General features: G+C 46.9%; 1 protein-coding gene and 1 long non-coding RNA gene across 3 annotated transcripts in view; one reads left to right on the top strand and one right to left on the bottom strand.

Moving 5' to 3' along the window:
- Positions 1–25,316, top strand: part of DIS3L2 (DIS3 like 3'-5' exoribonuclease 2) — a 366,764-nt gene that overhangs the window by 279,559 nt on the left and 61,889 nt on the right. For both annotated transcript variants that reach the window (XM_059167711.1, XM_059167710.1), the window contains exon 13: positions 12,540–12,773. In XM_059167711.1, the coding sequence (XP_059023694.1) occupies positions 12,540–12,773 (234 nt within the window). The remainder of the gene's footprint in view (positions 1–12,539; positions 12,774–25,316) is intronic.
- On the bottom strand, positions 10,098–25,073 carry LOC131827333 (uncharacterized). Its single transcript, XR_009351978.1, has 3 exons — positions 24,913–25,073; positions 10,818–10,924; positions 10,098–10,305 (listed from the first exon to the last, which is right to left on the bottom strand). It is a non-coding gene; the product is annotated as an uncharacterized LOC131827333 (long non-coding RNA).

The following is a 25,316-nucleotide window of genomic DNA, read 5'->3' as shown; positions in this document are numbered from 1 at the left end:
GGTCCTGGGTTCGAGCCCCGTGTAGGGCTCCTGGCTCGGTGGCAAGCCTGCTTCTCCTTCTCTCACTCCCTCTGCTTGTGTTCCCTCTTTTGCTGTGTTTCTCTCTGGCAAATAAAATCTTTCAAGAAAAAAAAAAAAAGAACCACTGTTTTAGACAGTTGGTGGAAAGATTGGGGTGGATTCATGTACATAGTATAAAGAAAAATCAAGCAAATGAAGATGAGATAATTATTAATTCTAGTGAAAATAAAAAAGTGGTGTAGGAAGAAACAGCATTCTTAATATGTACGTAGTCATAATACTTCATTCTGGTAGTGATGATGTCGTCATCGGGAAGATGAGGGCCTGGAACGGTTATGTGGGTTGGTTGGGGGAAGGGAGTGCATGTGGAAAGAAAAATAAATTCTCTTCTTCTATAGTGAAGGGTTTTCAATAATGCCTAAAATTGTGGAAAGAAAAATAAATTCTCTTCTTCTATAGTGAAGGGTTTTCAATAATGCCTAAAATTGAAAAACCAAGTAGTCATCAAGCAGGCTAGGTAGAAAGATGGAAGTAGCCAGCAACATAACCACCTGCAAAGGTGAAAGAGGTTACCCTTGGCAAGGAAAGGGACAGAGGGCTGCTGGTTTTCATAACTAGACTTTAACACTATTTGTCTGCTTGAACTATGGCTACTTTAACTTTTCAATTTTTACTTTGAAAAATTTCATAAATGCGTAAAAGTAAAGAAAATAGCACATAAGCCCACCATCCCTATCTCCCAGATTCACTACTGGCAATCCCCGCCCCCCTTCTTTCTTTCTAAAGTATTTTAAAACAAGCCGGAGACATAATGTCATTTCACTAATATTTTGATACGTGACTTAATTTGGACATTTTCTTGCATAACAATAATGCTAGCGCCCCTAACAATTAATTCCGATGCCTTGGTGTTATCCACAACCCAGTCCATAATTACATTTCCCTGATTGTCTCCAACTGATTTGTCACAAGTGGAAGCAAAACAAGTCACACACGTTACGTTTGCTTTTTATGACCCCTAAAAGGGGCTCGATCCCAGGACCCTGGGATCATGACCTGAGCTGAAGGCAGAGGCTTTAACCCACTGAGCCACTCAGGTGCCCCATGACCCCTAAATATCTGATTAGAAGTTCCTTTTTTAAAAAATTTTATTTATTTATTTATTTAATTTTATTTATTTTGACAGAGAGAGATCACAAGTAGGCCGAGAGGCAGGCAGAGATAGAAGGGGAAGCAGGCCCCCCGCTGAGCAGAAAGCCCAATGTGGGGCCTGATCCCAGGACCCTGGGATCATGACCTGAGCTGAAGGCAGAGGCTTTAACCCACTGAGCCACACAGGCACCCCTATAAGTTCCTTTTTAAAAGTAAAGAAGTAAATATGATCTGAGATACAAAGAAGGAACTGTGAAGATAGTATGCCAGCAATCATATTTTGGTGGAGGTGGGACCCATGCATGGGGGGAAAAATGAATGGAAAAAGATCAGAAGGAAATAAAATAGAAAGCCAATAGTGGTTGTATTTGGGTAGAAAGAGTATGAGTAATTTTCTCTACTTTTTTGTATTTTCTAATGTTTTTTGAAAACATACATTTTATATTTTTATAAATGCTTATTTTTGCAAAAGTTGAAATAGAAAATAAAAGCCCATAGAAGAAAACTGACTTGAGTCAACAGAAAAGAACTTTGAATTTCAATTATGCCTGCCAGCCTCAAACCCAAGAAATAAAAAGCTGCCTGATCTAATGAACTACTAAAATACGAGGGTCATAAAAGAAGAACTCGAAAGAAGCGAAGTCTGAAAACTCCATTGGTCTTTAAGGTTTCTGTTGGAGGCAGCGTCTGGTGAGCAAGACTTCTGGCTGGAGAGCAGGTGTGAAGTAGGCACAGGGTCCAGAAGGGCACCAGACCAAGCCTCCCCCAAACTAAGCCAAAGAGGAAGTGCAGGATTTGGGCTGGGGACCATCATGGAGCAAGACCCACTGGCCATACTCTGCACAACCAAGAGACTACCTAGTGGGTGGGCCCGGTGGGTTGGTTGTCCTGAGATGTAGTTTTGCATGAATACCTCTTACAGTCAAGATACATGAAATGAGATGTCAGACGCCAGACTCCTGTCCGGGGGGTGGGGCTTGTTCAAGACCCTGGCAAGAAGCAAGGAAAGCCTGCATTAACCCCGGGGGCAGGGGAAGCAGGCAGGAGGGACAGGGAGCCGGAGGAGGCCATTGAGGAGGAAGGGGGCCCCGCATCAAGAACCGGGAGTAAATGAGAAGGAGAGCAACCAGAGCCTGAGGCTGGGTTTGTATGTGGTGGTTGCTCCACTGGTGATGTCTTGGACTTAGAAGGGGCCAGAGCAGCGCCCCCTGCGGCCTTCCGCTGCTACTTCATGGCCGCCGGCCTCACTGGCAGTTGAAGTGGAGAAAGTTCTGCGTTTTTCCTTAGTCTCCTAGAATGTCTTACTTTCTGGAGCAGGCATGACCAGCTCTAGAAAGGTCATTCCAACTTTCTTCAAACACCCACTAGATTTTTTTTTTTTTTTAAAGAGCCACACTAAAAAATCTTGGTTGTCTATGCTTTCATTAAGCCAATACCCAGATTTTTAGGTCAATGAACTGGGAAGGGTCTGGGTTTTTTTCATTGTTTTTATTACCATATAATGTATTATTTGCCCCAGGGGCACAGGTCTGTGAATCATCAAGCTGAAGGGTCTCTTGGGCACGTTTTTCACATACTGGTGGTGAGAGCATTGTTCTCTGATTTCAAATTTTATATTGTCATGAGGGAAAACAAACCCAGCGACATCTTGTGCTTCATAAGATCCAACTCTGGTACCACGAAGTCCACTTTGACCGTGAGAGACCAGTGTGAACTTGGGATCTCCAGCACTTCTGTCTCCCTTGGCACTAAGGCTGTGCAAACAGGTACCGTGTCCTGTGTGCCCCACTCATCAGAAGATATCTTCATTTGAAGTCACCTTTGTAAAAACACCAATGTTATGCTTTGAAGAGATCATAAGCAATAATTGGACTTGATTACTGAGTCTTTGAACCTTAGAACCATGAAACGCCAGGGTCAAAGTTCAGAACAATAATGGAAGGGTCTCACAATGACAGTAGCGATCCATGGCTTGCCTCTCCCACAGCGTCCCCGCCATGTGCCATCTAGCTCAGCTGGAATGTGGGAGTGTGCTCCAGAAGTTGCTTATTTCAACTTCAATCAAGGGCAACCTCATTTCAGCCATTGATGCAGGCCAAAATCCAGAAGGTCATTATTGACTTTGGTCTTTCTCTCACCCTTCACATCCAGTCTACCAATAAATCACCTCAGCTTTGCCTTCTAACTGCCTCCAGACTCTTTCCCCCTTCCTTACTGCTCTGAGCCCTGTCACCTGGGGCCAAGCTGCTATCCCCCCACCTGGACCACAGCAGCCTTCTAACTGTCCTCCTCACCTCAGCTGCCCCATTTCATCTCCTCTTTACACAGTGGTCAGAGCGATCCTTCTAAGTCAGACATTAGGTCGTGTCTCTCCTTTTCAGAAACTCTCCAGTCTTTCATTCAGAATAAAATCTAAAAAGTCTTTACAATAGGATTTTTTTCGTTATTTTCTCCCTGTCTTCTCTGCTAGGAATGCACGGACTACAAAGTTATCTTGGGACTAGAGTCTCTTCTCCTTTCCTGGAGCACCTTTGCTCACATGGGAAAACCTGGCCTTTCTTATAAAACTGACCTCTCTCCTAGGCTCCCCAGCCCAACTTTCATGACCTGACCACATCGAGAAATCATACTCCCTAAACAGCCATGTTAGAGCACCTGTCAGGTTTCTGCCCATTCCCAGTAATTCTAGGAAAATCTGTCCAGGCCCTGCCTGATGCACCCATGTGGAATGTTGGACGTTGTGGGAGAACCATGGTGTCTGCCAGTTAAGCTGCTACTTAGGAATCCTTTTTATTTACGACCAGCACCACTGTCTCAAACCTTTATTTGAGGGCCCATGGTGCCTTGGGCCTTCCATGGTGCCTTGCTCTCCTCTTCCCTCAAGAGCCACCATTTTCCCAGGTGACTTTCAACTCTTCCTGGAAACCAGAGGGACCAGCTGCTGGATCTGCTGAAAACCCCCTTCAGAGAGCTACAGCCCCTCTCCACCTTCCCTCATCCTTTCCCTTCTCTTCATGCAGTAAAACATGCACCCATTCCAACTTGGGCTTAAGGCCTGTGTTGTCTAGATCTTTTAATGGCATCAGCATTCTCTAAGCCACTTGGTCTCTCAGTCTCTAGCTTTCTTCACACCTGCCCCATCACATCCGTTCTGAGCGCTAACGTTTCTCCCTTCGCCGGGTGTCTCTAATCAGTCCTCTCTCTTCTGTTCCTACAGTTGCCGCCCCCTGCTCAAGTCCTTGCCATCCTCCCCTGGGACGCTGAGAGACCCAGTTCATGGCTCTCCATTCTATTTCCCCTGTGCTGTTAGATGACCTTCCAGAAGGTGACTCTGGTCCCATCACTCTGTTGCTCAGCATCCTCTCACAGCATGGTGGTGGGCTAGGATTTCCCCCCAGAAGTCCAGTCTCCAGAGTGTGATGTACACAGACCTCTATCCACTCTTCTGCCATTTCATGACTGTCTACCAGCTATCCTCCAAGCCCCTCAGACTCTACTCTTGCCACTGAAGGGTTTGTTTGGCCCCCAAATTGCCACATTCCAGAGACCTTACATATGCTTTCCCCTCTTCCTAGCATGTCCTTCCCCTCATCTCTACCAGCACCAATCCTACTTACCACTGAGATCCATCTAAAATGCCGCTTCCTCTGTTATTAGTCCTTCCTTTATTCCTTTGGTAAAGACTCATTGAATATTTGCTCTGTTTGGGTATGACACAAGGTACTGAAGATACAGGAATTAAATATGCATCAAAATAGAAACAGTAGTTATCTCCTAATGGTGCGTTTATAGAGTTCTTTTTCTTCTCCAATAAGAATTGCTTTGAGACTTTTTTTTTCCTCTTTCCTTTTAATAACCAGATAAGAGATATTGGAATATGTTTGTAGGCTATAGGGGAAGGCGAATAGAAAAGGAGCTGTTGAAAATGAGGAAAGAAGGAACAGATTTTTGGAGCCAGGTCACAAATGACTGGGAGGCCCTGACCCAAACCTTGGGTCAGGGATTAGCCCTCAGTAGGAGGAGAGGAACCCTTCCCCCCCACCCCCCGCCCCCCTAGCACTCTCAGCTCGGAGGGAGTGAAGAGTAGGGACCGCTGCTGAAGTCCGGGAAGGTGCTCCCTTCCCTCAGAATCCATTCTCCCGTCTCTCCACCCTGCAGCACCTGACTGCCCTTAAGAGCCATTTGTGCACAGATCTGTTGTCCTCCTAGATCTTAACATCCTGGTAAACAGAACCCACTCTTAATCTTATAATCTCCTCCCCATGCTGCACAGTGTCATGTGTGCTTGAAAATGATTTGTAAAGTAAACTGCATACCTGTTTTCAGTCCTTTGTTTATTCAGTCTGCGTAAATGAACTGGGGTTCCCCTGGGTGTGGCCTTTTTATCTATAGCAGTCTTCTTAGCAGTTCTGAGCTGTGTCCTGGGGGCTGAGGAGGGCTTTCCACGGCTCATGTTGTTGGAAGAGGCTCACCACCTGCTTCCCCATGCGGACCTCTCCACAGGCTCTCGCCCCCACTGCTCCCCAGTTGCCACCTGTGGGAATCCTGGGAAACTTGAAACAGAAAATGGTGTGCGCATCCTGGGCCACTGTGGCATTCGCAGCAAGCCTGCAGAGCCTGGGCTCATGCAGTGTCGTGTCCCCTCCGGCTTTGGTTACCAACACAGAAACACATTGTTGGGTTTTGTGTTTCATCCTCAGACCCTACAGTGAAAATCCGGCCCCAGTAGCTCCCATTGCTATTGCCCAGAGACAATAGCTTCCAAGGCTGATTCTGAGGATAATAGAAAAGTTCCCCGAATATCCATCTTTAGTTCTTCGAGGAGGCAGGGGCAGAATTGTTTTATGTCAGGCCTGTAGGAACAACCCAAGACCAAAGGAGCCTTTAGAAAAACGCTGCTGTGTTCTCGGGGCCTCTCATGACCCAGTTTGCTAATGAAGGCACCGGGCAATTAGAGGCTTACCTAAGGGTCACTTCAGGGTAACAGCAGACTAAATCATGAGCACAGACTTTGCTGGGAATCCTTGAGACTCAAGTAAGGATTCAAAACAAAATAATTTCAAGAGATCAAAAACAAAAACAAAAAAGACATTTCTAGTTTATAAGGCTGTCAGGCAAAGAGCTAAGAATTATTTTTAATCAGCTTATCTCCTGCATTTTGATGTTATTAATAATGTATTTGAATTAAATCTAAAGATTCGGGCCTTTGGGTTAGTAAACAATACAATGGGTCGCTTTGGTAGGTGTCTTTAAAGGACCTCTGTGTTTAAGAGATGGGCCAGGTTGGTCTTGTTGAACGGCTAGAGCTGAGTAAATGAACCTCAGTGGCTTTAGAAGTTTGTAATTTTGTATTTCCTGGGTCTCTCTGAACCTAGTCCTCAGAAGACTCCCTCCCTTGCTCTCCTACACTTTCTTCCCTCTCCTTCCACCTATAGCTTCCTTCCCACACAGCCCTTGGGCCTCCCAAGCCCCATACAACTGTCTGAGGTAAAGAGAACACTTTTCCAGGACTACTCAAGCGTGGTGCCCTCATCCTCTGTCATAGGAATGGAATTCTTGTCTCCTAACCACATCCGGGCCTTCAGGCTCCTCTCATGTTCCTGCCATTTCCTAGGTTTCTGAGGCAAACACTTGAGGAAGTTGCCTCGTCTCCCTCCTCTTAAGCTTAGAAGTCTAGACAGCTGTCTCTTGATCAGGATGGGAAGGGACCCAATTATAGTCAAGGGTCAGCAGGCTAGGCTGATAGCAGGTGGCTTGAGACAGTAGAAGAGTACACAGTTTACTCAGGCTTGTTTTCTATAAAATAAATCTTCCAGAAAAGTCTAGCACATAAACAAACTGCCTTATAAACTACAACCAGCTGGCAAACTCGCAGCCCTCTGCTCTGAGCCCAGGCTCTGTCCTCCCCACCATTGGCAAAGGCCTGTGGTGGGCCCAGAGCAGCTTCAGAGCCTCTCCACACAGGAGGAGAAGACATGGCCAGGCCTAAATGAAGGGTACTGCGGACTGTGCTTCCATCGACTCTCTACTCTGTAATCCTAACCTGGCCTTCTTCATTCTTTAAAAAGTGACAGGATGAGCAGAGGAGACCCCCACTTGCTGCTCAGCCAGCAGCCACCCATCCTGCTGGTTGTGCCCACTGCAGTCCTTAGCACCTTCCACCACAGACTCTCCCAGCCGTCTTGGAGCCCTTCCTCTTTCAGCCCAGTTCCTTTTCAGAAGTGTCCTTGGTAGCTTTGACTTAGGACGGTGCTGACCTTCTTTTCAAAGTAAATTTTAAAATATAGGTTGATGGAAATGGACAGTTTTCAAAGGATACATTTCCTCACAATTCTGTATCTGTAAATTAGAGAAAGTTAGTATATATTTGAGGCATGCTTTGACTCCTTTACCTTACTGTCGGTCTCAGCTGAAATACAGTGTATTCGGCTGCAGTGTGACACATGTGAAACTGAATTTTGAATCTTACATAGTGAGACACAGACCCAGTCTTGGCTGCCAATGAGGAGACTGTGTGACTTTTCAGACTGCCAGCCTATTTTCTCAGCTGTGGAATGGGCTGATCGGTGCACTCCATCAGAGGTGTTGAAGAGATTCTAAAAGGCAGTAGGTATGAAAGTGCCCTACAGCCCAAGCAGGCCAGATGCCCTCCAGGGTTGTGCCATTTCCTCGCTTACCTGGTACGGGAAAGGAGGTCTGGAGGTACATATTGTGCACTCCTTCCTCAGCAGGGTGCTTCCAGCCATCTGCCCTCAGTGCCCTTGGCACAGTATTTAAGCTGACATTTAGACAGCCATGTCCTAGAGAATATGCGGGAAACTTGCAGCCTGCAGAAAGGGAGTGACCCAAATCCCCTGATGAAGCAAAGGAGAAGAGGAGGACAGGATCTTCTTTCGGAAGGATTTTGTTTATGAAGCTCCTCGTGGCTTTTTTACTTTTCCATGAAAAACTCTTTGTCCTTTTGTCTCCTGCCACTGGCGCTGGTTATGGACGGGGCGTTGATGTGAAGACAGTTTCCAAATGGGAGATTAATGAGGTGTTCTGTCCAGAGAGGAACCTTCCTCCCATGCCGTAAGGCATGCTGCCCCTGGGAACCCTGCCCCACCCCCATTTGGGTCTTCGCTTTCTTGCTGCCCTTGTATGTAAGGCAGTGATGGGTATCCTTGCTTCTCTGCTGCCTCTCCGCTTTTTCTTGGCCTAGGATTTTCTTTTTTAAGATTTTGTTTATTTCTTTATTGAGAGGGAGAGAGAGAGTGCATGCCGGGGGTGGAGGGAGAGGGAGAGAATCTCAGACAGACTTGGCACTGAGCCTGGAGCCCAAAGCGGGGCTCAGTCTCCATCCTGAGATAATGATCTGTGCTGAAGCCAAGAGTTGGACATTCAACTGGCTGTGCCAGCCAGCCGCGCCCCCCCAGCCTCACTCAGAGTTGTTTTAAATCTGTGCATAGGATGATTCCCACAATCACTGCATTGTGTTAAAGCAGGATAGGTTCTGTTACCTGAGGCTACTGTCTCTGGGCCAGAATGTTCCTGATGGCTCTTCAAAGCTTCCTCTTCAGCCCTTTGTATATTCAGAAAAAAGGTTGGTGCAGATTTTTCTAGGATGCAGGTGTGAGCAGGAAGGGGTGCTCTTACTTGAGCACACTCTAGGAAACTTCTCGTCTGCGCCATAATCTGGTTTGGTGGTATTCGTGTGTGCTGGTAAGAAGGCTGCCTGTCATCGACTGATAAGGAAACAAGCTAAAGGAGCAGAGGTGCCCATTAGGGGAAAATTGGCTCAAACTAACTGAGACAGTGTAGCCTCTGTGTGTTGTTCTCAAGTTTTGGTAAGGAGTAGTAAACTTCTGATTTTGCCAAGTTACAGGTAATAAATTTTACAAACTCATGAGGATAAAAAGTGGCCTCTAGTCAGCACTCAGCACCATAATCAGAGGGCTTTGAGGGAGAAATAAGCTCTGTTTAGAGCAAGGACATATGGGCTTGGGGTTGGCAGAGTGTCTGAGAACCTTCTGGAACTTACGGCAAAATTCGGTGCATAAATATTTCAAAGGAGAGGACCTGGGGCTTTCTTTAGATTTTTTAAAGCAGTTCTTGACCCACTAGTTTACCTGAAAATAGATGCCCAGTCAGGCGGGTGGGAGACTGCCTGACCTGTGTGTGGTGGTTACCCATAGAAGTGTACTGCGTCCTTCAGGAAAAATAGGACCCAGACCCCAGGAGGCCAGATAGCCTATGACTTGGATACCTGAGGGAATCGGTGGAACTACTCATAAGGTGTGTGGAATCGAATGGAAAGGAAAGTTTCCCCAAGCATGCTAAAGACAGACTGGCAAACAAAATGGACACATAGAAGGAGCAGGGTTGACTGGGTTTGGAGTGCAGTGGAGAAAAGGAAACAAGCTTAATCTTCAGGGGAAAACTTTGTGACCACAAGAATGAATGGGTCGTGGCCCTGTCATTCTAGAGGAGCTTGGAGCGACTCCATTAGTGGGGAGTTTTCAGGAAATGTGGATGTAATAGAAGGACAAGCATGAGCTGACCTTGAAAGGGGCTCTTCTGGAGACCTGTGTGCACTGCTTCCCCACTGGGACTGTTGGACGATACCTCGAGTTGGCTCTCTCATTTCTCTTGCATTCAGCACACACTGCAGACACCTCCTGAGAGCCAAATGCAGGACCTACTTGCTGCAGCAGAAGAGTCATGAGCACAGTATTTGAATCACTTATATTTTTGGATAGGAGTGGTTCTTGGAATAATCCAGAAAGTGCAGTTTAAGGGTTGGTTTTTGTTGTTTCTAAGAAAATTGAAGTCCAAATTACAGATCCAAGACTCTTATGTATAATGAGGCTCTTTGCACCGAATCAAAGGAAAAGGAGAGCAGTTTTTACCATTCTTTTCCTGGGATTCTCGGCTACTATTTTAAGAGTACTGGTTCTTCCTTCAGGGGAAGGTCAGGGTATTTTAGGGGTCAGTGTCTCTCTTGCCTTCCAGGGTATGTTCCATAGAGGCTGTGTGGTGTGGACAGCTCCTCTGGGCTGGGCTTTCTCCTTTACCCCAGAAATACCCATGGATCCTTCAGATGGCTTTTTTTCAGGAAGCATATTTTGGAGGCTGTCAACAGAATAGTTTGGCCTGTGAAAAAGAAGGCAGAGGGGATGTTTGCAAGTCCAGGCAGAGAGGTCTCGCAGCTGATTAGACTGACCTCCCTCCTCCCAAGCCCCTTCTGCCTCTCAGAACGTCTAGTTTTCCTTGCCCATGAATCCATTCCCCACAGTATTTCTCTCAGAGCTTTTCTACTTCTTCATGCCTTTGAGCCCCACCTAAACCCCTCATCCTTTGCCTTCTCCCCCATAGAGTGGAGCTAGAGTGGAGCTTTCCCCTCTCCACTTCTCCCCCCAGAGTTGCCTCCCTCACCTCCCCTTTCCTTCCTGCCTCCTCTCCAGGCCACTCTTCCTCTCTCATGAATGGGTGCCTCTTCCCTCACCCCACAAACCCAGCACAATCCTCTGTCCCGCCAGCCCCCCAGAAGCAGTCATCCACACTCATTACCTTTCCTCCACCAGCCGTGCACCTATCCTTAACCCGAAGCTTCCAGAACTTCATTCCATCGTGGCCCACGGAGGAGCCACTGCTGTTTGCCTCACCTGAGGACTGTGTGCACCGGGCTGATGGCAGGAGGATCTGGCTTCCCCGACAGTGGATGGGGCCACAGTGGCAGCCTCTCCAAATCCACGCACGCACAGCACAGGACCTGAAATTGTAGTTTGCCTCTGCGTAACCACCACCACCACCACCCACGCCCCACGCTCTAACCCCTAAAAAGCTGTCCAAAAGATCACCAAGAAGCAAATGTGACATGCAAAGATTTTTCTTTGTTTTTATCTTCCTTGACATCCAAGTGACATTTGATTCTCCCTAGTGGTGGCTAAGAGCTCAGACTCAGGCCATGGCTCGGTTCCTGGCTGTGCCTTTCCCCAGCCTGTGACCTCAGACAGGTCCCTTACCATGTCTGTGTCTCAGTTCCCGCCTTTGCAGAGTGAGGATAACAAAACTATGTCATTGGGTCGCAGCCTGAAATGGCTGCTCTCGGGGAAGCATCTTTTCCCCTCACAAGTGCTCTGGATGTGCCTGCTGTGGCTTCTGAGGACTCCTTTCTTTAAATCCCTTTCCCCTAACTCTGGACACCCTGATCTTTCTCCTGTCCTTTTGAGCTCTCTCATTTTTTGTTTTCACTCTCCAGAGTCTCTTTTTGCCCCCTAACATGGAGAGGTGGTAGAGAGTGCAGCCTTGACTCTCCCTTGCCCTTTCTGTCTTTCTCGGACCTTCCTGCCGGGGCTGCCAGTTCCCCACCCGTAGATGAGTCATCGACCCAGACCCCAGGCCCACACCCCAGCTGCCTGCTACATAGCCTACCATCTGGATCTTCTTCCTGCCCATCAGACTCAGCAGTCCCAAAAATATTTTAACGTTTGTTTTATTTTTATTTTAAAAGCAATAAATGCTCATTATAGAAAATACAGGCAAATTTTAAGGATAAAATATGAATCGACAGTAATGCCATGACAGCAAACACCACTGCTCAATTTGGGTGGATCTGTCAAGCCCAGTGTGCCTCCACCTGGGCCACGTTTCCCCCCAGGGATATTTGGCAATGTCTGGTGACATTTTTGGTTGTCAGCTTGGGGTTGTGGGAGCAGCTGCTGGCATCTTTCAGGCAGAGCCCAGGAATATCACCAAACATTTTACAATGCACAGGCTAGGCCGCACAACAAAGAATTAGCCCACTCAATAGTGCTGGGGTTGAGACACCTTGTTCTGGACCTTTGTCTTCACATAAGTGGCCCAAATAGAATAAGTCGGAATTCCTTTTCTCTTTCTGCCTCCATCCTGCTTCTCTCATCTGTGTTCTCTGTTTCTGTCAGTGACCCCCCTTGTCTCCCTCACCCCACATCCAATCCATTACCAAGTCCTCAGATTGCCCATGTGTCACATCTTTGCCTTCTATCCCCATCCCTTATCTTTCTTCCAGTTTTGCTATTAATGACCACTCACTCAAGGTAATGGAAAGGTGCTCCAGCAGGCCCTTCACCTTGAGTTTCCCTCACGCTGGGCCTGGTCTGTACCACCTGTGTGCTTGGAGACCTTCTCTCGACCTCCACAGCCTCTTAAATCCAGCCCTTAGAGCCTGAACTCCCTGAGGGCAGGAGTTTCCTCATCTGATCGGTTTCCGTGCCTCAGAACATAACACATTCTGAGCACAGCGTTGGTACTTGGTGGATCTCTGTAGAATGTGTACAGATGAATGGTTGCATGAAAGAAAAGTCTGGAAAAAGTTCTCCTGATTCCCTCTCAATCTGTCTTTGCAGATCCTTGGTGAATGGTTTGGTCGGACCATCATTCGCTCTTGTACCAAACTGAGCTACGAGCACGCACAGAGCATGATTGAAAGTCCGAACGAGAAAATCCCCGAGAAGGAGCTGCCCCCCATCTCCCCCGAGCACACCAGTGAGGAGGTGCACCGGGCTGTCTTGAATCTCCATGGAATCGCAAAGGAGTTACGCAAACAACGGTTTGTGGACGGCGCGCTGCGTCTGGATCAAGTCAGTCACTTCTTTTTTTTAGTGCAACCAACAGATTTGACTTATGCTTGAACCCAGCATGAGTGAGGTTCAACGTGGCAGTCTTGGGATCTTCCCTTCTTCCTTCCCCAGTCACGGCACTGAAACAGTGTTCTCTGAGGCAGGCAGGGACTAACTTTTTCACCCTCCAAACTTCACAGGCACACGAAGCCCACTGACATGAGCCAAGGCAAAAGAGCGGTGTCTGTGTGGGTGGCCCTGTGACCGGCACGCCCAGCTGGTCTTTCCTGGCCAGGCCGTAACCCAGCATTTGAGCCTTCCCTCACTTTCTACCTCACATCTCTCTGAATGGAGGTGGGGACAGGAACAGGGAAGTTTACAAGGCAGCTGACCAGTATCTGATGATGAGGCTTTTTAAAAAATGTGTTTCTTTTTATCCCTTGTCTTCCAAAAAGAGTCATATGTTTATAAATTCTGGATTCATATTTAAAGAGGCGGAGAACTGAGGAGATTGGGGAATGTTGACTGTTGAGGAACATGGCAGCCCGGAATGGTACTGATTACTTTTGCATATCACAGCTGCTCCCGTGGCCCCCTGGGACTTAGGTAGCTGTCACTCAAACTTGGTCACATTTCCATGTCCATTTCTGTGTGCGGCGACTCTTAAAACCTAGGAATCCTTTCCTTGCCTGTCGTCAGTATGTTATATAGTAGAGCCTATGTTCTGTATTGTGCAGCTTTTTTTTCTCATTTATATTTCTTACCCAAACCCCTGAGAACCTGCTCTCTCTGCCTGCTCACTATAGGCTGAGGGAAGTCTCTAGGCATTTGAAAAATGAGTTGAGCAACAGGATTGGCTGAGGGAGACCACCGCCAAGGGGGCAGCCTCACAGAGACATCTTTGTCCAAGCCTTCCAGCATGGAAGGATCTCAAAATGCTCTGTTTTAAAACTTTGTAATTGAAGATTTTGTTTCATCCTAGCTTTTGTGATAAATGTCACTAATGCTTCTCAGCCAGCATTGCAAATAGTTCCTGCTCTTGGTCCTAGGAGTAAGTTAGCAGCATCTGGGGCAAGTGGACACGCTGTTCTCCCTGTGCTTGAGGGAGTCAGGGCACCTTTTAGAGTTCACACGCCACTCCTTCCCTGGCCTGAGCTCAGGCAGCCTGAACGGACCTGTTTGTGAATGCTGATGGGCAGTCAGGAGGCCGAGTGGCTGCTGGGGAAACCAGCAGACTGGGAGAAGAGGGACCAAAGGTACAGGAGATGACAGACTATCTCCTTTCCTTCCTTCAGGGAAATCCTTGGTGGGGTCATGAACACACCCAGGGTCTCACTCTCCAGTGGCTGCCTGGTTGTCAGATCCAAGGATGCTTTTTGGTTCTTGCTTCCTGGACTTGGTTTTGCATTTGGAAGCTCGCCTTTGAAGCTCGCCTCCTGGTTCTCTGCTTCTCTTCAGACATCTCCAGTAATATCCTGCTGGTCCCTTTGCAGAAGCCTCTTCCTCTGCTGTCCCCTGTAGGCTTCTCGTTCGTTGGAGTCTTCTCCACCCTCCTTTTTGTCTCTATCCACACTCCCTGAACAAATTCTTCTACTCTTAGGATTGTCACTACTAACTGGATGCTGATGATGCCCAAATCTTTCTCTCCAGCCCTGCCCTCCTTCCCAAAGCCTCGACAGGCCTCTCCCTCTGCCGTCTCAAACTCTCCACCCGGATGCCTCAGGGTCTCCTCAGCTGGTGCTCGTCCTTCCTTGTGCATGGATCGGTGCCCGTGGTGCGCTGTGCAGCCTGCCTCACGCTCCCTCCTGCCTCCGCTCCCACCGGGACAGTTGTGTGCATCAAAAAACTTTGCTGTTTACCCAAATCAAATAAGATATACTGATCAGATAAGAGCATAAAAAAGAAAGCTGTTATTTCTGTGAAAACTAAAACTGTCTGAAAAGATTCAGTAAGGATGAATCTGTAAAAATTCTGCTGTTTGCGTGTGACAACTGTATAAAAATAGGAGGGAAAAATGATAAAATTCAGGAAGAATTCTGTACTCAGATGGCTTTGCAGATGTCTATGTTCTCCCTCTCTTAAAGAAACGAAAACTGTAGGGTGCCTGTGTGGTTCAGGGTTCAGGTCATGATCTCAGGGTTGTGAAATGGAGCCCCTTCTCCTGTTCGCTCTCACTCACACTCTCTCACTCTCTCAAAAAAAAAAAAAAGTTAAGAAAACATAAATTATAGATAATGAATTATGAGTAATTTATTCAGAAAAAAATGTAGAAATCAATTATCATTCTCTTTTTTTAATTAATTTTTTAAAAAGATTTTATTTATTTATTTGACAGACAGAGATCACAAGTAGGCAGAGAGGCAGGCAGAGAGAGAGAGGAGGAAGCAGGCTTCCTTACCGAGCAGAGAGCCTGATGTGGGGCTCCATCCCAGGACCCTGGGATCATGACCTGAGCTGAAGGCAGAGGCTTTAACTCGCTGAGCCACCCAGGCACCCCCTGATTATCATCCTCTTTTAAAAAGCTTTATATTTTGGGGTGCCTGGGTGGCTCAGTAGGTTAAGCCCCTGCCTTTGGCTCAGGTCATAATCTCAGGGTCCTAGGATCAAGCCCCACATCCTGCTCTCTACTCAGCGGGGAGCCTGTTTCCCCCTCTCTCTCCACCTGCCTCTCTGCCTACTTGTGATCTCTCTCTGTCTGTGTCAAATAAATAAATAAAATCTTTTTAAAAAGTTTTATATTTTGAAAAACTGAATGAATGTGCATTTATGTAAATTAAATGATTAGTTATAAATATATCTCATGTACAATTCCCTTCTTTATTTTTTAAAAGATTTTATTTATTTATTTAGAGAGTGCATGCACGAGGGCAAGTGGAGGGAGGGACAGAGGGAGAAAGAGAGAGAGAGAGAGAGAATTCAAGCTGACTGCCCACTGAGCGGCGAGCCCAACACAGGGCTCCATTCCAGAACCCTGAGATCATGACCTGAGCCGAAACCAAAAGTCAGATGCTTAACCAATGGAGTCTCCCAGGTGCCCCTGATTCTCCTCCTTAGCCAGCCCCTACAATAACTTACTAACCACTCCTTCAAGCACCTCAAATGAGAGGGCTTCTGTTACAACATCTTAGAGATCTTACCCTATCAAATTGTCAGAACGTTTGATTGGATTAAATATAAGAAATGCTCTATAACTATAAAACTATAAAAGGTCACTGTTGGGTGATCTCAACTCACAGTAGGAAGGGTATGGTAGTCAAGGAAGAAGAATGATCACAGATTATTGTTATTGATCTGTTGGCTTATCGTAGAATCAGAATTTAATTGCTGAAAACAACCTTAGATATTTCTATCTCATTGGCTGTCACAATTTATATGTTGGCGAGCTAATGCCCCCCAAAGGTTAAGTGAATTGCTTATATGCAAGAAATCAGATAGCTGATTCTTTGTTCAATTTTCCTCCATTTACATCATGCTGACTTAAGAGAGAAAAGTTTTCCTTCAAAGTGAGGGAGAGAAAAAGCCCTCAAAAGTCCTAATTGGGTTCCAGTTAATTAAGGTTTGAAAATAATGGATGTACATCCTTGGGAGTGGATTCCTTGGTTCCCCAGAAAACAAGTTGTGTGGACCACAGCTTTGGAAGGAAGAACACATCAATCTTGCACAGCAAGGGACACTGGCAAGATCCTTTATAAATCAGCTCAATGGCCCCATTCAGGGGTGACCGGGTTTTATTCCCCCAGGCCTGCTGCCTGCCTTTGCCCTCGCAAAAATCCACTTGGTGCATTTGGTGTAGCCGGCTGTTTGGAGCTTCTCCCTGCAGCTTTGTTTGCCTCATTTCACCATGTCCACATTTTTGGTCAGTCCTTAAAAAAAATATGCCCTTTCACACTCGCCTCAATTAGAGAGGCTGTGCCTGCCACACAATAGGCCCTTGGATGCAGAATACATCTGCTAAACCAGAAGTTTTCCCTTTCCTGGAAGTCAGTTTACCATGAGGACCTCCGGAATGAGGGAGGTGGGGGGTACTAGGGTAGCGTCTGTCTGTTTAGCCAGGGTCGGACCAGTTCAGAGGTTAGAACACACAGAAATACGGAGCTGCTTGACCACCGGGTGACTGCAGTGGACAGTGTCAGGGAGCGGCCTCAGCCACATAGGATACAGTGCGCCCTCAGCCCTCAGGGCTGCCTGGGCTGGCTCCAGTCCCCAGGGTCCGCCTACTGAAGTTGTCTGCTCACCCCAGCATGCTATCAAATGCGACCAAGGTGTGTATGTACTGTGGTGTGGGACCCATTGGGAAGGGCCGCCTTAAAGGTCAGATCACCCGCTTCCTGTCACAGCCCTCTTTTACCTAGAGCTCAAACGTCGTTCTACAGAAGTTCTAGCTCTGTGAAAGGATGCCCCTTTGTTTCACTGCCCAAAAAGCAAATGCAGATGCCTAATGCATTCTTTGTGATTTTTGGTCACAGGAGTTGAATAGTATTGCTTCTGGGTGGTTATTTCCCATCTCCACATTTCCCACTGCCATGTTAATTCTAGACTCCAACAGATTCTGGTCTCATTTTCTTTATCATCACATATGTCACTGCTGTTTCTTGAAAGGAGATGCCCCCAAACGGGGCCCAGATGTTTTTGTAGTAAAAGGAACCATTACGGTTTATAATCCTACGCAAACCGTGAGTTTTGGAGAAGGGAAACTGAGAAGCCCTCCCTCTTCACTCTGGTTCTGTCGTTGCTCCGTGACTCGGGCCTGCTGGACAGGCCCTGAGGGTATGCCCAGCTCCCTGAAACTTCTGTTTATGCCCAACACAAAGTCTGCTCCCGGCAGCCTTCTCTCTAGAGAGGAAGAGAATGCTGCTTGTGATCTGACATGGCCTCAGACTCCTTTTAGCATTCTGTGTCTTAGTGGTTGCCTTTAAGAAAGGATAGCAAGGGAGGATAGCGGCGTGGTAAATAGAACCCTCAAACAAAAACATCTCAGGGAAAATTGATTATCTTCAGGAAGCTACACTTACAGTGTTCTGGGGCTTTCTCTCAGCCCGACATTCCTCAGTCAGGAGAGAGCCCTTAGAGAGAGCCTACTTTGTGTGTGGGCTTCTGTGAGAAACCCGCATGATGGCCTGTGAGAAACTGGGCCCTTTCTGGAGTCTTCCCAGCAAGTGGTCAAGGACGTGAATGGTTCCTACTGAGCCTTTGACTTTCTGAATTTAGCGAAAGTTGCAGTGAAGGAGAGTTTATATTTCCATCTTGGGTGATACCTCCAAACTAAAGGAGCCTTTACTGAATTCTCAGCTACCTCTCCTATGATGCCCTCCTGGCAGGATTTGAAGCCCAGACATTGGGCATTTTCCTTGAGTGGACTTGATTATAAAGATAAACTTGATAGTGAAATAATTTTTAAGTACCTTGGGACCCAAGCTACTGTGGAGTACTATTCTGGATGTCCTTGGGCTAACCCAGCCCTGAAGTCAGGAGTCTGCAGACTTGCTGGAAAGGGCCAGATAGTAAATATTTGGGACTTTGTGGGCCATACAGCTTCTGTCTCAACTCCCCAACTCTGCTCTTGCGACGTGAGAGTAGCCACAGACAAACCAGTGAGCAGACTGTGTGCCAAGAAAGCTTTAAGGACCCTGGAATTTGAACTTGACATCCTTCTCATTTCATAAAATAGTGTTCTCCCTTTGATGATTTTTCGATCATTTAAAAATGTAAAAAGAGGGCGCCTGGGTGGCTCAGTGTGTTAAACCTCTGCCTTTGGCTCGGGTCATGATCCCAGGGTTCTGGGATCAAGGCCCCAATCGGGCTGTCTGCTCAGCAGGGAGCCTGCTTCCCCCTCTCTCTCTCTGCCTGCCTCTCTGCCTACTTGTGATATCTCTCTCTCTCTCTCTGTCAAATAAATAAATAAATATTTTTTAAAATTATTTTTTAAAGTGTAAAAAGCATTTTTAGCTGTATAAGAGCAGGTAGAAGGCTTGATCTGGCCTGGGGTCCATAGCTTGCTGACCGCCACTCACCTGAAATTTAGCTCTGGGACCCAGCGGCTCTTCAGGGCTCATAATCACCGCACCAGGGAATCAGGCGAGGTGATGGAGAACAGCGGGGCTTAGTTAGCTCTGGGGGTGGTTTCATGCAATTAAGTAAATTATTCCTTTGATTAGTACCACGTTTAGCAGGTCCAATCGGAGGCCAGAAGTAGAGGAATGAATCAGATCAGCACCAGTTCCCTTACCCTAGTTACAGGCAGGTAGCTTTAATTAGCCAGAGGCAAACAGAGCAGCAGCTCTCATTTCCCACCTCTGCGAGCTGGCAGCCTCTTTGCAGTTGGGTCTCCTCCCCAGCCCGCCTGCAGAGAGAGAGGCTGGCTCTGCCTTCTCACCCGCTGGTGGGGTGGGCCTGCTCGTGGCCGAAGCCAGCTCTACGGGGTGGGGGATGTCCACTCCGCCCCCGCCCCCGCTGCTGTATGTAGCTATAGGTTTTGTTGACTCGTATTAAAGTTACAGTGAAGAATGTTTCTGTTCTCGCCTTCAGTACAGTCATTTGCAAAAAATGAGCCTTCCAGCTCTCTGCTGTTGAATTTTTGTACCATATGATATCTGGTGCAAGGTAGAAAGAATGGGCTATTCATCCTGCCTCACTCTTCCTTGGTCTTATTATTTACATCCCCAGTAAAGCACCGGGGCAAGCTGCTGGTCAGATGGTCGGACGTGTTTGTCGAATCGGTCTCTATTGTCTGAGTCATGGAGTCCTTCATTCAGCATACCTTCTGAAAGCTTTTACTGGGCACATGGTATGTGCCAGGTGCTGGTGATGAGGGGAATGAGTTCTGGGGAAGACTCCAGAATGAGCAGCCATGGGGCGCTAGGTAGGCAGGCAGGTGAGAAAGCCTTCCATGTGTCCCAGTTCTTAGGCCCCATTAAACCCCTCTTTTCCTTAGAAAGGAATCTTTGTATCAGATTATAAAAGCATAAGTAAATTCCTTGATCTATGAAAAGGTATTTAAGTATATTCTAATATTATAAAATTTAGAAAATACAACAGTGTAAAGAATAAATAAAAACCACCTATAACTCCATCATCCAGAAATAGCCACTGCTAATATTTAAATGTCTTATGGTTCCTTTTGAATATCCTCCTTAACACTTCATGGCAGGAGGGAGGAGTGGTTAGCATAAAATACATATAATTTTCATATTCTGCTTTTTAATATTATGGAATGAGTTTTTTCCCATGTCATTCAAAATTCTTCTAAACCATTATAATGCATCTGTAATATTTCCTCATATTAGTAAGCTCTGGAACATTTAGCCATGACCCAATTGTCGATATTTAGATTATGATTTTTTTAATGTTATGCATAATAGTGCCATAGCCACCTTGTATCCTAAGTCTTTACGCTGATTCTGATGATTTCATTAGGATGGTCCTAGAACTATGCTGATAGGATAAGAGGGACAGACATATTTAAGAATCTTCAAACAGTGCCCCATTCCCTTGCAGAAAGGTTGTGCCAACTTCTTCTCCTTCCAGTAGCCTATGAATATGGGTGGGAATACCTGTCAGGAGTTCTGTGTCTATACTGAGTGTATGTGTCTGTCTGTCCCTGCCCCTCTTTCCTTCTCTCTCTCTCTCTCTCTCTCAAAGTCATGTCCTGGTCTCCTGCAATGTCCCAATGGCTATGGTCTTGGATTATTCCTTCATCATTCCTATTTTATTTTATTTTCATGAGGTCTTGCCTACAAAGAGTAGTATCACACATAGACTCTTCTAGCATTAGCCATTACAAAAAATACTCAACCTAAAATTAAGCCTAGGTTTTTTCTTTTTGTGAGAGAGAGAACATGAGTGGGGTGGGGAGTGCCTATAGAGGGAGAGGGAGAGAGAGAATCCCAAGCAGGTTCCACGCTCAGCACAGTGCCCAACGCAGAGCTCAATCTCAGGACCCTGAGATTATGACCTGAGCCAAAATCAAGAGTCAGACGCTTAAAAGACTGAGCCCCTCAGGCGCCACTAGAGTCCAAAAATTTTAAATGGCTGAGAGGGGTAGTTGAAAGCATCTTGCTAACCCGTTGTTGGAAGCTGAGACCGGAGAGCGACCTCCTGCCCCAAAATGAGATCCTTCTTTCCTCTCATTAGAATCCATAAAGAAACCTGTCCTTTTTGAAATGATGTTGAGAATCACTGTTGCATGTTCAGATCCTCAAAGAACATTGGAAATTCAGTAGCCTTTCTTCTGTGGCTCTTACCTCCTGTGTATAATAGCCTTGGGTTGGCCTGACATGAATAATTATAAAGAAATCAAACTGAATTAAGACTAAAGAGCCCAGTGTGGCTTTACCATAAGAATCACTGTGCTTTTCTTCAGGAAACAGGAAGGTTTCCACTAGAAGTTCAGGGCTTCTGTTTCAGTGTTGACAGATGTGCATTATTTCAAGCAAGGAGAGAGTTCTAGAATTAGTGAGGTTTAAAGAATATCAGTCTGTAAGTTTTTCCCAGTAGCCAGCTTCATACTAATTATATTAGCAAAGTTTTCATTTAAGCGTATCTAGCTCATTTATAAATAAATCTTCAGCCAAGAATCTGTGCTCCTTTGAGCAAGTCAGCAGCCAGGCCATCTAGCACAGCCTCTGTGAGGCGAGGGGAAAAGCTGGACAGAACAAGCTGCAGCCTCAGGCTTTGGGGAGGACCTGGCAGCACAGAGAGCCCCGGTCATGCCTCTGAGAGAAGGGGAGAGATGAATCGGATGGCATCCCTACTTTCATATGGAATCGGGGAAGCCAGTCCCTACTTATGCATCCTAAGGCATGAACAAGAGACAGACCTGAAAACTTGACCTAGTTGTAGCTAAGTAACACGAATTACAGCCACTGTGGGAGCTGAGCACTGTTTGTAGCTTGTTAACATGTGCATAAAAACGAACATATATCATTAAGTAGCGGAGTAACTGTGCCGAGTAGCTTGTTATTAAAACCCCAAACTCTTCATGTGCTCTTCCCTTAGGCATGTCACGTAGTCATTTACTCATAATTTTTAAAAATTAGAAGGAATACAGGTAGTATTATTCTGGAAGTTGTTAAAAATACAGACTCAGACATGATCTTGGACCCTCACTGGACAGATATTTCTTAAGTTCCCGTTGTGTTACGAGTACTGCCCATAGTTCTCTAAAGGAGCCTGAGGCAGTGGAAGGCCAACTCTCTACCTTCCAGTTACAGAGTGAACTTGAGAAGAACTCTGTGTACTTACAAGAAACTCCAATAAGATAAAAGCAAGGGCATAGGCCGTTGACTCAGGGCTGAAGGTATAGGTTTTTAGGTTGAATGGGATTTGTAGAAGAGGGCTGGCTGGGGGAGGGAAGGCTGACTCGCACAGTGGTGCCAGGGAAGGACACGACTGGTGATGGGGAAGCTGAAGGGCAGGGAATGCCCACTCTGTTGGGACAACATGGCATAAAGCCCATCGTGCTACTCTCTCCTCTTGAGTCCCGAACCCACTGAGAAATAGACACACAAGTCAGACTGAGAATGAAATATTCTATTGGTGATAAAAGTTTGGATCAGAGAAGGCAGCTCAAGTGGGTTCAAGCATTTGAAATAACCCAGAAGTTAATGTTCTAAAAAGAACTCTGGTTGGAGTGATTAGAGGGAACAGAAGTATGGCCCCTACCAGGCCGTGTACCCAGGAATGGGCCAAGTGTGACCTTCACCACTCAGTGCCCTCCAGGGTCCCTAAGAGTGCCCCCCCTCCCAAGCAGTGGCCACAGAGGAGGATCGAGGGCTGGTGCTTTCTTCTTGCCCACAAGGGCCAGTACAAATCCTCAGCAGAATTCTGGAAGACTGCTTCTTATATAACTTTACAGAGTGGACTTGGTCCCATCCCAGTTCTAGGAGCTTTTCACTTGCCTGCTGCTGCTTTCTACTTGCCTGTATCCAGGCTTATTTCTTACAGAGGGGGAAAGCACCCCTTCCCCCATGAACCTGTCTTCATTTCCAAGAACCTGAAGAAGGCACCTGCAATTTTGCTACAGAGAGGTTTGCATTGGCCAGCCCCTCCCCCGCTCTCCCTCCCCTCCTCCCACTTTGGGCTCCCCAGCACTTTATTTATACCCATTGCCTGTCTTGATCATATTGTCCCACTGCTTTGTCATTTCCCATTTTCCTCCCTGTCTCCATCTCTAAGAGTGTGACTTCCTGAAGGGTAAGGACAGTGTCTTGTTCGTCTCTGTATTCCGGCCCCCTGCACGCTGCTTGTTTCTAACCAGGCATTTCAAGGCCTCTGACCATCTCTGTGTATATTGGTCTTTTTTAAAAAGAGGAAGGTAGTTGTGACCTGGACAGGGGACTGTAGCTCTGAAAGAGAGGGGTGCTTACGTAAGAGAATTAAATGCACATTATAAATCAGAGGTTTCCTCCCCTCTTTGAATAGAAGGGTTGGGTGTTTGATTCCTCGCCAAGGGATCCAGGGTTTAGAACAGGGTGTAATGAGGACTTTCTCAAGGTGGAGCTGCCCGGACAGGTGTGCAGAGGCAAGAAGCTCCAGTCCCCCAGGGGACTGGCAGTGTTTCTAAGGCATCACCTCCGTGTCCTCAGATCAGGGAGCCTGTGTCCCCAAGGGGATCCTGTCAGCAGAGGCTCTCCAGGGGAAGGCAGAGACCCCCAGTGTACCACCCTGGGAACGGAGATGTCCAGGCTTGTCAGAGACCTGGCTTGCCCACATGGAAAGGTGGGCAAGGCACCAGATCCCCCCGCCACCTGCCTTCCACAGAGACTCCCTCTGGGGTAAGCTGATGTCAGCTGCTATCCCCCACCCACATGACAAAATGGAAATGATCTGTGTACCATGATGGGATCCTGGTCGCTGCTCCCTCCATAAATTCTGATCGGAGTCTGATTTTGCTTCTCATGGAAATGGTTTGCACAAGACAGGCGTTCTGTGTTAGGCTGCTGGGCTGTCTGAGCAGAGTAGATAACTCACATCACAGTTGGGGTTGAGAGTGTGCCCAGATGACTCAGACTTAAGTCCCTAGCATTTCGATGGGGCAGAGAAGGGAGGCCAAGGGCTCTCATGCTGACGAGATGATATATAAGAAATTTCTGGGGGTCAAGCAGGGCAGCGGCCAGCATCCCTTGTTCCGCTCTGAGATGTAAGACTTTCAGGTTAGCGGCCTCAACAGACAGAAAAGATTTGGCTCCTGGGGGCTTAGTCTTTCGGGTAATTGATTAGGAAGCTTGGCTTCTCCCATTTCTATTCACAGGACTCTCTGCACGTCCTCAGCCTGCCCCCATGTCACAGCCCACGTCACTCGAATGTGAGCCAAACAGCTACGTAAGAGATGTGGAATCCTTTGACGTTAGTAAAACCTGCATTGGGGAAAGGGAACCCTAGCAGCTGACCCTGAGATTTTAGCATGACTGCTTCTCAGGGCTGGCCCAGTGGATTTCGGTTTCCATGGTCCGGGGAGCCAAGGGGGCCTCTGCTCCTGTTCACGGCCTGCCCTTAGCTCTGCTGCCAGATTGAGTTCCCCCAAACATTGCTTTCACCTGTCACTCGAGGACCTGCAGTCTCCTGAAGCAAATTTCAGGGACCAGTCAGCTTTCTGTAGCTCTTCCAGGACAAGATCTAGGATGGCTAAGTTTTAATTTTGCCAAACAAGGACATTGTCTTAAAAAGCTAGTTACCATTTATTGTCATGATTTCACAAATGAAGACATTTTAGCACCAAAATGAGGGAAAGATATCTTTCACAGTATGAAGCAGTCTTTCCCAGTGACTTGACTGAGCTTTGTAGGAAACCTCTTTCTCCTTTTGTTCATCCCAGACCAGCCTTTAAGAAGGGCTGGATTGCTGCATCGGGCCCAAGTGCCTCCTGGCTTCAGAGGCCCCTTCGGAGGCCTGTGTTTGACGTTCCCAGTGTCCCACCAGCCCATCTCCCTTCCTCATCCTTCCCTGCCTTCACAGAGCCTCGGCCTCCGGCTGATCGCCCCAGTCCCACACACTTCACTTCCTCTGGAAGCCTGCTCCAAAGGGGTCCAGATAGCAATATTTCATAGGTTTTCATTCATTTCGTGTTATCATTTTATTTCTTTATTACCTTCATCTCCCTCCTTGCCTGGATTCTTGAACGTCAGCTGTGGAGAAAGTAGATAATGTTCCTGCAACTTCTTACCTGCAGATCTGTGGTGTTGGCACTCCACAGGCACCGTAAATGTCACCTGCAGCCGGTGGGGGCTCCAGGACCCAGTGCCCACTTTACATCCAGTCTAGAACTTGAAGAGCTGGTCCCGTTATTCCTCAGGGCATTCCCACGTTTTAAAAGCAGAATATTACTGTAACACTGTTTGTTTTGTAGCACTCTTCCCATTCCCCTTTTAAATGGCATGTGGCAGACATTTTTCAACTAAAGAGAATTTAAGAGCTTTCAAAGTGTTTTGTAACTTGATCCCTTTTGACTTATCTTTTTAGTTTCCCACACTTTTTTTTTTTTTTTTAAATATCTACCACGTACAAGTACTGTTCCAGGTATTGGGGACAAACAAAAGAGAACATGATCCCAGCTTTCCGTGTCCCAGC

This window comes from Mustela lutreola, chromosome 3, assembly GCF_030435805.1.
Source record: "Mustela lutreola isolate mMusLut2 chromosome 3, mMusLut2.pri, whole genome shotgun sequence".
Classification (NCBI taxonomy): Eukaryota; Metazoa; Chordata; class Mammalia; order Carnivora; family Mustelidae; genus Mustela; species Mustela lutreola.
The sequence above is the reverse complement of the archived record's forward strand: the minus strand, read 5'-3'. Positions and strand labels throughout refer to the sequence as shown.